General features: G+C 43.2%; 1 protein-coding gene across 3 annotated transcripts in view; it reads right to left on the reverse strand.

Annotated features, from left to right (window-relative positions):
* The window catches only part of LOC118795533 (protein strawberry notch homolog 2-like), a 50,429-nt gene extending 35,537 nt beyond the window's left edge, over positions 1 to 14,892 (reverse strand). For 2 of the 3 annotated variants that reach the window (XM_036554090.1, XM_036554088.1), the window contains exons 1-3: positions 14,735 to 14,892; positions 6,150 to 6,352; positions 3,706 to 3,788 (exon numbers count right to left, since the gene is read on the reverse strand). In XM_036554090.1, the coding sequence (XP_036409983.1) occupies positions 3,706 to 3,788; positions 6,150 to 6,269 (203 nt within the window). In that variant the 5' untranslated portion in view covers positions 6,270 to 6,352; positions 14,735 to 14,892. The remainder of the gene's footprint in view (positions 1 to 3,705; positions 3,789 to 6,149; positions 6,353 to 14,734) is intronic. The other variant, XM_036554089.1, reaches the window with a different exon arrangement.
* Between the last annotated feature and the right edge of the window lie 1,273 nt (positions 14,893 to 16,165).

Here is a 16,165-nt window from a genome sequence, read left to right on the forward strand (position 1 = left end):
CGGAGAGACTGTCAGAAATATCAGATCCTATGAGGTGAACCTAATGAGAGTGACTCTGGTTTATAGGCACAAACTAACCTGTGCTGAACAGCCTTCTCAGACTGCTGTTATTCACAGGAGTGAGACTGGTGGTTCTGAACATCTCTACCAGGCTGGAATCTCTGTTCACGGGCTTGTTCATTTTATGTATTACATGGGTTTATGTAACCATTTTAATTTAATTTTTAATGCATTTTTCCTCAGTCAGGCTGACTTCAGTATTGGCGACTGTACATTAGGCTCATCTCACCACAACATCCTTTGCCATTTCTTTGGAGTGCTGACACACAGCCAATAGGATCTCCCATACATTCACACAGCAACAACAGGCTATTTTTCTAGACTACAATTCCCATAGTGCATGAGGAGGAAAAAATGGCAAAGGGAGGATAGGTGCACCACTATGATGTCATCTAAGTGACTCAAAAGCACCTGATCTGATGAGGAGAGATGTGGGGTTGACTAAACCATCCTACCCTGGTGGAACAAAGCAAGTGAAAATCTGCCATTATGGGGGGAGGGGGGGGTGCATGTTAGATCTATTGAAAAGACAGGGGAAAACTATTGTGAGAGCGTCTTTACACAAAACATCTGGAGACGCAGGAACTTGAGGTAATGGTGTGTTTCTGTAAGAGACTCTGGCCACACAAAGAGGCAGTGATTTGCTGATATCATTTATTTATACGACTACGGCTTCAGAATGTGATTTATGGAAAAGAGACAACAGTATGTTGGATAAAGCGAAAGGAATTACAGGTATGTATTAACACAGGATATCTGAGAAAGACAGCTACAGTAGCTCTAAAAGAAAGAATTAAAAAAAAAAACAATGCTGAGCTTTCCAGTGTCAAAGGAATGTGTCTCACACTGTCAGAGAAGCCAAAGCATGCGATGTCAAAGTCATCCTTTGAACATTTATTCCCTTTCTTCTTCACCCTTCAAAGAAAAGTCTCTTTTTTTCTGTTTTCTCCAATCATACCACCCACAGAGATGAGAAAAAAAACACACGGACAAAGCCCCAACTGAAAAAGCAGCTGCAAACAAGAGAGTAAAAAAAAGATTTAACAACACACTGCTTGCTTCTGTCAGTTCCGCTCTTTGCTTTGCGCAGGGAGAAGGGAGAAATATGGTTTCATAACCAGATTTGGGAACTATAGATGGTTTCACAAATACAACTCAGTATCTGTTTTTCTGAGGTGTTTTTTTTAACTGTCGGCCATAAAAAACTGACCACAGTTAGACCTCACTCGAACATCTGGGCTGAGAATCACTTGAATTACGCAGGTGACATTCATACAAGCGAGAGAAATCCAGGAGTGCGTGTGGAACTGCCTGTGACAATAGCCTCTGACTGCCCCAGTTCCAGCTAGTGGGGAGCAAAATATATCGCTTTAAAAGGTTTCATTGGCTCATAAAATTTATGCCCTAGTTGGCTATGTTAACAGCATTACAAGACATTTTGTTTTGCAAGATACAGCCCTAATGCATCCAAGCAGACATTGTTTCAGCCTGCCAGAGTCCTCTCATAGTTATTTTGGCTGCATGATGCTATCATCTCTCTAATTTCATGATAAACCAGTTTGCAGCCAAAAATATCGATCCGGGAAGGAGTTCAGATGAAGAGAAAAAAAAAAAAAAAACTCACTTCCCGGGCTGGAGGGCGGTCTGATCGTCCTGGCAGTATGCCACGACTCGGGACTGGTAGGGGAAGCGAGGCACATGGAGCGAGGGGTTCCCATAAGTGTCGTTTTTCTCCCCTCCAGCGGTGAAGGGAATTTTGCCACAAACTTACCAGAAAATGTGAGCGAATGAGATTATCCTCCGCGCTTTGTGCCCGCTGCAACACATGAAACGTCACGCTCAAGCCGGTTTTATCTCTCAAAATTACCAACCTGCTCTCGTCAAGACTGACCTTCTCCCCTCACAACCTTTAAAAAAAAAACCAAAGCCTTTTTACTCAGAAGGCACGGCGGGGAGACGTTCTCAAAGAGCAGACTGTTGACTGCAACACTGCACCCAGAGGTGTGAAAATTTCACCTCGAAAACCCCTCGCACGCACAAGGCGACGCTGTGAGACCTGCCCGTCGAGGCACCTTGCAAAACGTGACGCCGAGACACTGTGCTTCACTGGAACTGGGGTGGGTGCGAAACATACGGGTGGTGCTAAATGCTGCCTGAGTAATGTGACAGCCAAAAACTGCGCACAGGAAAATGTCATACCCTTAGCATGTTTAGTCACACGGATGTAAAAAAAAAAAAAAAAAGGTAGTTATGAGTGGCTTCAGAGGCTTGCCGTGCAGTGACCGACTGAGAAAAGTCAGTGTGGTGGGCCTCGGGTTTGTCAATATTCATACTGCGTTGCGTTATGGAAATCGACCCTCTGACCTGGGCTGCTCCAAACCTATCGCCCTCAGAGCCATTAACTGGAAATCCAAGCTTGGCTGGCAAAACCAGTCTGGTAAACACAGGCACAAACACACAGACAGTAAAAGGCCACTACTTTTTCTCAGCTGTGATATATGACATGGATCCCCATGAATGGGGATCAGAGCATTATTTATGATATAATACAGCTGCAAAATTAAGGAGGAGGAACAGGCAAAAAGTGGAAATGGTTCACATTCAGATACTTATTGTGTGGCCATATGGGATTGTATGTACATCCCATATACATCTGAATGAGGTTAAATAACACTGAAATGAATATGTGTAATGAGTCAGGCCTCAGAGTCATTGTGGTCATTTCTGTAAGAAACCCCAGAGAGAGGCTTAACTCTCAGTGCTGTACAGGTGTGGGGTATGGGACTTGGTGGACACCATTCCTGCCATCCCAATATCTCACTACCTATAGGCCTAACTACACAGTGCTCCTTTAGGACGTCTTTCTTTCCTTTAGATGGTATCAACCATTTCTTGAATTGTTTATGTGAAATGCGATCCAGAGAAGGGCTCTGTGACCACTCTTTTCTTATGAGCACTGCACCAAATAAAAATTTGACTGACTGCCTAAATCAATCTCTGGGTCAAGGAGCATGCTGTTATCATATGAGAAGTCCCTAAATTTTGACTGAGGACACAATGAGCCACACAGGCTCCCTGTCTGGGCTCAGGATGGCTGAATGAAGAGGCAGGAGGGCCCAGAACACAGAACACAGAGAAAGGGGACAGAGAGAGAAAAGAGAGAGACAGAGATCTTTATCACACACCTATGATGTCCCACCAACAATGCCCTGAGAAGCAGGAAATGAGTTAAAAACTCATGAAGGGATCAGAGGCCACCCCGCCCCCAGTATAATCAGAGAATGACAGCACTGGAGCGCTCAAGACTGAAGAATACACAGGTTTGAATGTAGCTGGGTGGAGCCAGAGAAATGCCAACTTCCATGCGAGCTTAGCGGGTGACGCACCCAGTGAACTTTCCGTTGGCTGTATCATCTAGCAGTCAACATTCATTCAGACATTCCCACTCTCATTAGCAAAATACTGTCACAATGACATGCCATAGAGTTATAAATTGCTTTATTTTCCTTATATACCTCAAGCTGTCCCTGTTCGTCCTCTTATTTCTCGTTGCAGCGGTTTCCATGTGAAGCATTCATACAGGGCATTTAAAAAAATGCAACAGCAAGATACATCAGCTGGAGGATCACAAGACAGCACACTTACTGGTTTGTGGATTGCATAGAATAGTGCAAGTTATAGGCAGGCTGCTGTGGGAGGCCCCAGGAGTTACAGGGAAACGTCTGACTCTGGAAGAGACGGGAGAGCGAGTTACAACAGAATAAGAGTCAATGCAGTAACTGAAATCACACAAAGCCTCACTGCGTAGCACCATTTACTCAGTTCATACGCATTGCACCTTTAACTCTAAGGATGGAGGAGTCCGCTAAAGCTGCTGTTAGAGGAACAGCTCCTGTCTGTGACTCCTGTGCGTCTGCAGCATCTTGGGATTTTTTCAGGCAAACTTGTATTGGATTTGCTTCACCCATTTAGCTTTGGCTGTCATTCACAGACTGTGGGGACATTTCCCGCTGTTCTCCTGACCAATCTAACTATTTTTGGTTTGTTTTCTTTTCATCCACTCACGAGCAAATGGCTTGCATAACACCTTGCTCTTTCAAAGTGTACAGAACTGTAAAGTGGCAAAGCTTGGTCACATCTCATTGCTTCTAACACAGTCAGTCCAGATTATTTGTTTTCTGTTCCAAAAAATAATTGTATTTTCACCATAGTTGAGCAACTCTGTGAAATACACTCTGGGGGGAGCCCTATAATTCCTTTGATAAAACTGTTATGTCACACAAATCTTTATTAATTCTTGATAAACTTTCACTGCCCACTCAAACAGACAGAAAACAAATATAAAAATGAAGGAAGAAATGCTTAAGGCAAATGTTGTAGTAGTAGAAATATTCATAAAAACAACTCCATAGACAAGTATATGAAAGTTCTGTGTTAATTTCTTCCACAATTTCAGTTAGTAGAGTCCCAATATGTATCAGATAAAGCACGTACAGATATGAATCATATGTTGGCCAATGAGTCACACCTAACTTAGATATGAGCGACAACACGAGAAAAACAGTGTAATTGCTCATCATGTGGTCGTTAAACGACGCACACAAAAAAAAAACATGGCCAACAAACGTAGTTTTTAAAGAGTGCGTTTGAGTTCTGAAACACAGACATCACCCAGCTATAAACCAATGACCTAAAAAGTCTTGTTTTTTTTTTTTGAAAACAACCTGGATCTTGAACTGGTTCTTGCTCATCTGATCAAGCTCTACTGACACAAACCACAAGTAGCTGTTACTTGTTGGCACTTAACTCTCGCAAATTCTAGAACCGCGAAACATGAATCCCTTCACACAGTGCAGGCAAACAGCAGACCAACCCGAGTGTGTCGGACTGCAGACGCTGCCGCACCTGTGTCAGAGTTACCCTGGAATTACGCAATGCTGGGACAGAGAAGTCACACTTTCCCATGCGCTCCTTGCGCTTCCCAAGAGACTTTCCCATGCGCTTGTTATCTATGTCAGCGCTTTGCTAGTCCTGGGCCAAGGATGGGGAATCCTAAACTCTCCAAACTCTCTCAAAGACTGGAAGCGTGCACCCAGGCCCTAAATGCTACCAATTACAAAAACCTAAAATGCACTGCACTGTGCTTTTCCGTACAGGCAATTCACGTTCCCCTTCCACAACCTTTTCAGGCTCCAGAGTGAGTACATGACAGTCCCCCTCTGTAATGAATGAGGGATGAATGGGAGCTTTATTGATAACTCCCTGCATATGAGCCTGCAATGCCCATACAGGTGAAATTACAGCTGAAGCTGAGGCTACCCCATCCCACATTGCTTCTTCCTGTCCCCTGTCCCCAGAATGCACTGTGAATCAGGTCAGGCCCTCTCTGCCTGTTAGCATAAGGCTTGCACACAGCTAAAATGAACATACTGCATTTAATCTATTCAAAGTCACCCCCGTTTTTATGCCACAGTAAAAAAAAAAAAAAAATTAAATAGGGAGGAAAAAAAACAACAAAAAACCTCCAATTTAATTCACGTTAACAAGCTACGTTGGAAATGAAAACACAATTTTATCAGATAACGTCCGATTTAAACATAACACAACTGCAGAATAATCAAAGAATGCACTTGCAGACACTAAGCACTACGGGGAAAATCAAAACACAGAACAGGTGTTCCTGATTAAACTTCAGAACAGCTTCAGAGGACTATCCTGGAGGTATTCTGGAACCCTCAGAAAGCCTGAATTCCACCGCTGCTTCATGACTCCCCCTTGCTTCAGCAAACGGTTTAAAAGCAGCCTGATAATAGCTATGCATCTCTTGAGCCATTTTGCCATTTGCACCTTTAGCATTCAGCCTCTGGCAGGAAATATAAAAGGCAGTAAGCAGCAAGGAACGACAATGGCATTTACAACAATACATTGACAGAAGAATGTCAATTTATTCTGGCCTCTTTCTAAAGGGTTAGATAGCTTTAGGATGCAACACTACATAAGGGTTTCAAAGCATGTTCTCTTAGCTGTATAACTGTCTCTGCAGTCACGCTTTAAGCACAACACCAAGCGCTTCCCGGCCCTCACCATACCTCCATTGCAGTGTGCAGAAGCGGTGAGGCGGGCAGCCTGTAGGGGGCGCTGTCCAGTGGCAGTCCCTCGGGCCGGTAGTTCTCCCCGTCCATGACAGGAGACACAGAGAGGATGGGCATCAGGCGCCGGGCACACACAGCATGGCGGCTGACCTGCACTGTCCAACAGCGCTCCTAGAGGCCTCTCACGCCAGCCATCCCTGCTAAAAGAGCGAGAACAGAGAGAGAGAGAGAGAGATTAACTTTGTTTTTCAGATTCCACGTAAGGGGTTAAGAACAGTGGACACAGCTCTATTGTACCTGACTCCCACACCCCCCTGCCCGACCCCCCTCCCCATCTCAAGGAAGAAACTGTACCCCTGGCAGCTGTTAAAAACTGAAAGATGCCCCCAACCTCCCCACCCCCACCTCCCCCAGACTGGCTCTCCTCTCAGGACAAACAATCAATAAAAACTGCCCTGATCCGCACTGGGCCTCCAGAATGCTGTCTTCCTGTAAAGCATCGATATTTTTTTCTGGTAAACAATAAAAATATGAAAAAGATATATGAGAGTGATGAGTACAACAGAGTGTTTTTCACAATAAAGGGAGCCATTCATTCACTGACCAACTCCTCTTTAAAGCCCTTCCTTTGAAAGATGTGTTATATATTTCTACTGTTATGACTACATGTTGTTAAATACATCATAATGACAGAAGAATGAAAACATATTGGGATATTGTTTTCATTTATCTTACACTATAGTATAGATTGTTTCTTATAGACCTCATAACACTTCTCAAAATCTCAGAAAAAGTCAAACCTCATAGACTTGATATAATTAAGTCTAGTAAGCTGAACCAGGCTGAATTAATAAACTTCCCAAACTTCTTGCCAAGATCGTTCAAAACTGCAACATTAACATTTAACATCACTTGATATTTAGGCCAGGGCTTGATATAGCTCAGCGGGTAGATGCATTTCTCTAGATCTCTCTTGCGTGCACATACACCCACACATCCACCACACGCATGCACACACACAGCACAGCGGATGGTGAACCTGCCATCCTGCCATCCTGCACTCGAGCTCCACTAATCCATAACATTTATTTTCGCACCAATAAGCACTTACGCTATGCATAAAAAGCGCACAGTGAACTCTAAAGGAGAGTGCCTCATATGTATGCTGGACGGAGCACAGAAACAAAATCTCAGAGGTGCAAGACTCCGAGCGATTTTCAGATTTCAGCGTCAAACGGCACGCTGCTTGTTCCATCTCGTCAAACCTGAATGTTAAAAGGTCACTTGCTATTCTGAGGTTTGTTAGTTCCCTGGGGCAAATCTCCAAGGGATTAAAAGTGCATATCATAAATGCTCGGAAACAGAGTCAAATTCAGCCCTTGGTGAAAACAAACGCTTTGAAGCCTCTTCGCTATGATGATCACAGCATATTATGCACTGAAAAAAAAAAATGAATTACAGCCTGCTTTACGGTTTAACATTCGGAGTGATTAATGACAACATTGAAACTTGTGTCTGAATAACTCGTCATCCCTGAACTGGCTCAGAGAAAAGACAGAGAGTGAAAGAAGGGGACAGAAAGAGAAAGAAAGAACAAAGAGCTGGACCGAGAGAATCATAGGAGGAGTGAAAGGAGAATCGAAAGAAACGACGCAAGAGAACAAAAGCTTGAAGAAAAGAATGAATGAAATAAAATTTGGCAGAGGACAGACACCATGCACTGTACACAAGTGTTAGGAGACCAAGGTGTAAAGAGCCTCTTGATGGGTGGAGCTACCAAGTGGTGTCAATCACTGACTGATGTATGAACCGATAAAATGACTAAAACTGGGACTCCTCATTATGGGATTCATGAAGGCCTTGTTACTACTACAACTAGCCCTGAACAAACTGCTACACCTTTGGGTGTCCTGGTATCTGTGCTTCTCAACACATATTATAACACCATGTGGTCCCCACACTAACCTGTGACACTGATACCCTTTTTGTACTGTAGTGCTGGAACCAGGCTAGCTCCTTACACCCCTTCTCAACTGCAGAGGTGGATCATTACAGGTTCATTATACCCCCTTTCCCACTATGGAGCTGGAGTCAACCTGGCTCAATACTCCTGTCAAACTGTAACTAGGCTGTCTCAACATTCCCCTTTTCCACTTCAGAATTGGAACTAGGCTGGATTGCTTAGTTAAGGTTCCAGGTGGTTTTCCACTGTATTTTTTCCCTGCTGACTCAGCTCACAAGCAGTACTGATGCTGGTCTGCTGTGAGCTAAGTAAACCAATCTGCACGAAGCCGTTTCTTATATTAGTGTCTGCATTAGAGACTCAAACAGAATTCAGTGCGGTGTCAAGTCCTGCGATTCTGGTTGCGGGCGGTTCAATGGAAAACCAATCATGCTGCACCGGGTCATCCAGGTTCAGCTCATGCCAGCCTGGCTCTGGTTCCCCACTGGAGCATAGCAGCAATCTGTGTCCTCAAGGCCAGCTCGGGCTAGTCACTGAACGCTCCTATCTCAGTGGAGGCAGGGCAGGACAGGACAGACTAAATATAGTCAGGATAATGCTACCGCACTCCTGGAGTGCACAGACACTGACCCACTGCTGACCCACTGCCAAGCAAGTAAAGCCATTACGAGTGCTTAAAACAAAATGTTAAAAAAATGTGGTCATCATTACTGCATGACTAATTTACCCACTTCATATTCTGCTGACTCTGCTGCCATGGATGTAAACTGGAAAAGTACTAGAATACCCATTGTACAAAGCAACCCAATCCTGCCATCTCAGTCCCCTGGGCAACTAGACCCACCCACCACCCACACCTTCAGAGAGCAGGGGTTGCACACTGAAAAAGGACTGGTGCCGCCACGTTGATTCTCCCTCTGAGGAGGATTTTAAATGGAGAGTTGGTCAGTTGTTGCCTGGCCTTTAACACATCAGTGCTCATCACAGTGTTCTCAAAAATGTGGAGAACCATTTTCATTCTTTTAATCCCAAGTGTTAGCCTTTCCTCCCCATAGACCACAAAAATGTCATGAGTTAAACAGCTCTTCACAAAAAGGTACATGAATACATATTTGAGGGGGAAACAAAAACATTTTGTTCAAGAAAATGTACACTCAAGATTAGATAAGCTTAACCTCTTGCATGCCTCAGTAAAGTTTTTATGCCTGAAAAAACTGAATACAAATCACCTTTTTATTTCTATACTGCTCTGTTGGTCCTCTCTGTCTTGGCCCCCACTGGTACAACAACTATCTAAACAGAATGGCTATCTACCTCGATCTGGACAGCAGAGTAGCACATTGGTGATAGGAAGGTGAAGCTCTCGTGTATTATCAGCAACTCCCTGATTTACACCAACAGAAGCGGGCTGCTTTGGTCAGCAACATCTTTCGATTGGTTCATGCAAGTTAGTGACTGACATCTCCAACTGTTCTAATTCCCACTACCTCCCGCTGCCTTCTGGAGACTCACCTCTACAGAGCGCACCTGGGTACTACTGACCTGGCTCTGTCCTAATTTAAGGACTGAGGATGGAGACCCAAAGCACACCTGCCTGCTATTTTGTAGTTTAAACTGTCAACAACTACTTATGATTTACATACGAAGTACACCTAGGGGGCTGTGTTCCAGTATGCTGGGTTGGCTTTGTGTTGCCTATTAGGCGGTTGCATGCTACAGGCTGTACTGTGCTGCCTTATTTTGCTCTTTGCTTTCTGCATTGCAGTTTTGCTCTGCAAGCCTCTCTCAATACAAGTTCACCTCAAAGAAATAAATAATATAATATGCTGTCATTATGGCAGGACACACCTGGTGCGATGGATTCAAATTATTCATGTTCAGGCCTTCGGGAATGAGGAAAAGGAGTCAAAACTCTTAAAAATACAGCTGACAGTCAAAACAATTACGTGTCCTAGGCCGCCAGCTTCTAAATATCAGCATTTTTTTTTTTTTTACTTCAGTCAACATCCTATCAGTCCCAGAAGTTACAAATACCAATTACCAGCAGACCAAGCCAGAGGAGGGGGAACAGTGTTTCTGAACAGGAAGTATGTCAAATGCCAGACGTCAGGCACAGTGGAAACAGGGAGAAGTGAGAGTAACACAACTCCCAAACACATGTTCTCATGCAGCTCATGATTCATTTATGATGGCTGTGATTGTCACATCATGCTCCCAAAGCAGGATCACGCCGCTCATGCAAGAGGGAAGCAAGGGAAAACAACGAGGCTTTGTGCATTGTCATGAGAGGAGCACACAGTTATGGGTTAAAACAGAGGAGGAAAAGGCCAGCCCACCAACATATAGATCCGGGGCTGGATTTTAACTGCCAGTCACAAATTAAGGAACCGGTGCAGTTGGTGGACGGTTTCTATTAGCACGATCAGTTGACGAATATGAAAACCCTTACAATGCTGGCACCAGATTCCCCATTCTTTACCAGTTGGCCAAAGGTTTCACTCCCCTGTAAGTTCTGCTGGTAAAAGTACATCTTTGTAAACCTAAGATAAATGATTTTGCTCTAGAGTGACTCAGCTGAGAAAGGCACTCTTTATGACTGCAGGCTGAACCCCACAGCCAAAGGCATGGCAAGTTCAAGTCTGAGCTGCCTCATTAACTGTCAATGACCAGGAGTCCACAGCACCAGAACATAACTGGCTTCATTCTGTGGGGTATCGGTGAATTATGTTGGCTAGAGTCCCCTCATTGCACTGCTCCTTAGCACCCACTGACAACTTGCCAGGTGATATCAGAGGAAGAAGCACCTATCCTCCATTCAAGATTTGCTCTGCCCCGGTGCACTATGGGACTTGTAGTGTGAAAAACAGTTGTTAGTGGCATGCCACTGTATTGGAGGGTTGCATTTGACCTTATACTCTTTCTTGCACTGCCATGTTACTGTGATGTCATAAGCAACAGCTCTGGCTGCACATGCTAGGGAAAAGCAATTGTGCTGTACCAGAACAAGCAGCTTCAGCTTTAGCTCATGCTAGCCTGGTTCCAGCTTTACAGTAAAAAAAAAACTGATATCAGTGAATGCAGACACTGGTCCACATCACTGGAACATGTACACCAGAGTGCTTTACCCCCTAATTAACAAATGGAATCTAAAACTAAAGGAAATGACTACACTGGAAAAAAGCACTGCTGTGCTCAGTACTTTTTCTGCTGGCTCCTTTATGACTGTTGCAACAGTACAAATGAAAGGACTACTGGTGCTTGGGAAACAGAGGGGTTGCCCAAGACCATTCCTTTTGGGAAGCATTATTCTTTGTGAAAAAGGCAGTGTGGCAGAGTGGGCTTGTAGTGGGAGGTCACTGCTGCTTTTCCCAGAGGCAAGGTGGTTAACCTGAACTGCTTCAGTAAATAATGGATAAAGGTTGTAAAAATGTTACCTATGTAATGACAGGGCATCTGCCAAGCGAACAAAAAAAAAAACAAAAAAAAAAAAAAAACAGCTGCAGTTGTATGGCACCACTGACAAACCGGCATAACATTCTGCCTGAATGAGTTCTCCTCTGTACTCTGTGAAGGTTATCTCCTCAAGGGTTCAGGATGGGAGAGCTGGAGTCAGGGAATTCTCATCTGATGTCAGAGCACACAGCTGCCGTTGCAGACAGGAGCTGATCTCAGAACAGAAGAGGAGAGGAGAGGAGGTACGAGCTCCACACGACACCCGCGTCGATTTTTCCTTTATTCGCAAGTATGAACTTGCTGGTAATTAATGAGGCACCTGACTGAACCGGAGCCACACGCCGAATCAGCACACCCAGTGTTCCACACACCTTTGGAACACAGAATCAGGGAGGTCTGAAGTCAGCGACAATCCACACCGCTGAAGTGGTGGAACTCAAAACAGTTCTGATTAACCACACTGTTCTGTGGAAACTGCTCTGACAAATGTAGGAAAATACAAGAGAAAACAAATCCTGTCCTTTCTTAAAGGGGACTGTTGGTTTTGTGAGTAAATAAAACCGAAAACTGGGTATACCAAGCAGGGTCTTGTTGAAACAAGGTATATGGGGCGTTTTGGCAAGAGGGTCTCTCAGATTTATGTCAATCATTAGTATTTCCACAGCAGCAGACCCTATGCCTCCAAAGGCACTGTATGGAAGGTTTGCTCTTCTTAATCTATAGGCATCAGATATGAACAGCGTTCAAAACCAGTATCGTCAAACTGACATGCAATTGCTCTGACGACACTGGCGGAAACCTCTCTTTGCTTCACCGGTGTGTTTTGTTAAGGAGGGCTGCAGCCATTGGCGAGTTTAACTTTAACCTTGGATCTAACAGAAAATCATTCTCCCTCTTAAACCCATTCCCATGCATTTGGTCATGTCCATGATGTGCCCTCCAGCCTACCTACACAGCTTGAACCTGAACGGGTTATTTCAGATGCCCACATGGATAGCATTTAGTTCTTGGTTTCCTGCTGGCTGCTTGTTAGCCTAGATAAAACCACTGCAATATCTACCAACGCTAGCAGAGAAGTTTGGAAAAGTCAACAGTGCATACACACCTCCTCATTGCCATCAATGGGATGGAATAAAGGCCTTATTCTCACTGCTGAGATCAGCTTGTAACAGAGGTGTTTTTTTAAACTGATAAACAGATAGTAATTACACTTAAATTATATTTTACTTGTATCCTTTCAAACACTGGGAATATGAGACACAGGTTTCTAACAAGCTGTTCATCTGGTTCACAACACGTGCCTTGTCCCTGCTGTTAAATCTATTGTCAAGTATTTCTTACAATGTTGCTATGTTATCTATTACTTTTATTTTTAATATTTTAATGTAACTTTACATTTAACTCTACTACATACAGGCGATCAAACAACCCCTCCTGCACCAACCCCCACCAATCATTTATAGACCAGCATTGTGAGGCCAGCCTATTTACAGCTGACTAAATGAGAGATTTTCATTTTGACAAAAGAAAAAAAAATCCTGTTTTCTTGAGTAAATTGCCTGAACAAGATATGAATGTTCTGCTAAATGTCGCTGACTCGAGAGAGAGAGCAAGATAACATGATCCTTCAGTTACGTCACAGACGGTCAGACAACAAAAGCACGACTGGGAATAAAACCAAACAACCAGCGAGTTATCATTCCATCCTCCCGAGCATCTTCCCAGTTCTAGTATAATGTTCACATCTGCTGTAGGTCATGGGGAATGAGGCATCCAGCTTCTTTGCACTAAAAAGAAGGGGTACCTTCCAGTGTGTGTATAGATGGCAAAGATAATTAGACTGTGGTGAAAGGGCACAGTGCAACAAAACACAGTAAAATGTAAGGCGCTCTGTAATTATTCCTATAAACAAAGCAAGATTTTTCTGGAAAACACAGATTGTGCCTCACCCAAACATGCACTGTTGTTCATAGCCCCTCATAACCAACATATCTAACATTCATGTAGAAAAAGGGGTATTCAGATGCAATGGCCTTATCAGTAACCACACAACTTTATCCAACTAACTTTGCGGACTAGGAGCACTTTATGGACCTGTTACGATGGACTATTCAAACTCTCTCACCTCTCAGTTCTGGTCAAAAACTATGTCCAAACGTATACATATCAAAAAATATCTATGTTCCAAGATACTTCAGTAGTCACACACTAGCAAGTAACTTGGCTGCCGGTGAATTGCTCAAGACAAACTCCTCACCCCGATTCCTTTAGGAGAACATACTGTTCTCTTTCTACATCTTATCAGCAGCAGTGGGTAGGTAGCTATGCAGACTACCGGCAGCTAGCCAAACCTTCCTGAAAGAAACTACAAACCTGACCGGTTAGCTGCAGTCAGCCTTCACTTCAAACAGATAACTAAATAACCAGTTACACTGAACCACTGTGTACTTTTGGAGACAGACAACTAGCAAAAACATCTAACTAACAAGCAACACACACGAGTAATATATGCATCAACGGTGGCTAGCTAGCACTGGCTAGCAAACTGGCAGGCAAACTAGACTTAAACAGACTGGATTCATCAGCTAATGTTAGTTAACTAACGTTAACGAAAAGATATAGCCAACTAAAACATAACCTCACTTGTTAATGTCAAATAACTCACTAGTTTTATGTCTAACGGGCAACTGGCTGAATGCGCAACATTTGCTAACGTTAACTAATTAGGTTAGTTAACGATTTCGTGTTTAGCTAGATAATCGGCATCGTTTGCGATTCACTAGATTGCTAGCATAGCGTAGCTAACATTTCCACACAAAGGACTCCCTGTACTGAGTGTGTGGGACAGCGAGACAACATCGCCAAGTGCCTCAATCCATAGCTGCCTTTACAGCTAGCTAGACATTTAGCTAAAAATAGCTATATAACTAGTTATCTACAGTACAAAAACACAAATACCCCTGAGTTCTTTCAGGCATGTACAACCTTTAGCATAGACGGGGTATTATTAGCTGACAAGCTCGCTAGCTGGCTTCACAGCCCAGAGGCAGCTGGCTCCGGCTAGCTTGCTAGATAGCAACGCAGCTAGCTAGCTATAGCCCGGAATTAGTATACACATATTTTCTCTGGCTGACTCGTTTTATGTAACCGGCACGCAAGTACTGACCGGGAAGATAAGACTTTTTTTCGGTGTCCCGGTAACCTTCAGCAGAATTTTTCCGTGAGAATCTTGTTCTTTTCTGCCCGGACCAGGGATTTTCATATATATTTTTCTTTTGGCTTATTTTCTCCCCTTCCTGATTGAGGCTGCCATCTTGGCTTAGAAAGGCGATACTTCCGCCGCTGTCGTCACACGCACGGGGCAGCGGTAGTCAGCTGGATGCCAGCAGAAGCTTACAATATATAATAGTGTATATTATATTCTGATTTAATATACTGAAATATTATATATACCACAATATATTGTACTGTAATATACTGTAATATAAAATATATTTTACTAGTAGTACTAATGTCGAATAGTACAATATACCATACACTACATGGTATGATATACTGGTCTATGTAGTCTGAGTTTCACCTTTCACCTGGCTGTTTTTAGGTTTTAATGTCGTAACCAGGTATATTTATTATTCAGAATTTCATTTTTTCAGCGTATTTAATTTATCTAATTCAATTGGTTGTTGTAATTTATGTCACTTGCTCTACATACCATGCTGGTGAATTGTTGCTGGAGCAGAACATAACCTAGATTTGGTTGCTGTGGTTGTGTATATGTATTGACTGGCAGTTGATCGGGGTTCATTGAAAGCTCTTGTCGTGTATCAGACAAAGCTTTTATTATGCATTTCACACAACAGGTACAGACAGAGTATGAGCATGAAAAACAAAAACCAACATCAAAAAGTTGACCATGAAAAACAAGATTCATAAAATGTGTGTGTGTGTATGTGTGTGTGTGTGTGTGTGGGGGGGGGGGTGTCTGTCCCAACTGTGTGCTGCTGCTGAAATCTAGCTGTTTCCAAAAAGAACTTAATTCCACTTTGTATCTCCCCCACTGTTTTCAGAAGTGGGAATATGTACATCTGGTGGTGTAGCAGGTATGTAACAGCTACACACAGACTGATAACCTACATGGCCTGTGGGGAAAAAATATACAAAGAGCTGCAACCCTAAAACTTGTTTTGAAAGTGCTCATCATAGACAGCTGACTTCCTGACCTGTTGATGTTCTATCCCAAACTTTTGTGTTGATTTATTAGGACTGACTTTCAGCAATCATTTTTTCTGTTAATACAATGCAGCATTATAAAGCACAGTTGCATGCACTTCTTATGTTAAAACAGTCATGTCTTACCTAGCATTCCTAGATCGATACTACATAAAAGAGGTAAGCATTTAGAAGTTAGGCCTGCATGTCACTGCCACTTCAGTTTTAAATATTTTATTCGCTGTACTAACCTCTTAGTGATGTTTTAACAAGCCCTGCAGTATATAAATGCAGTTATGGAAAGGCTGGAATACTTTACCTTAAATTACCTTTGTAAGGTGAAACTGAAACTCATGAGCTGATAACTTTTTCTTCAGCAGTGGACTGT

Source organism: Megalops cyprinoides, chromosome 20 (genome assembly GCF_013368585.1).
Source record: "Megalops cyprinoides isolate fMegCyp1 chromosome 20, fMegCyp1.pri, whole genome shotgun sequence".
NCBI lineage: Eukaryota > Metazoa > Chordata > Actinopteri > Elopiformes > Megalopidae > Megalops > Megalops cyprinoides.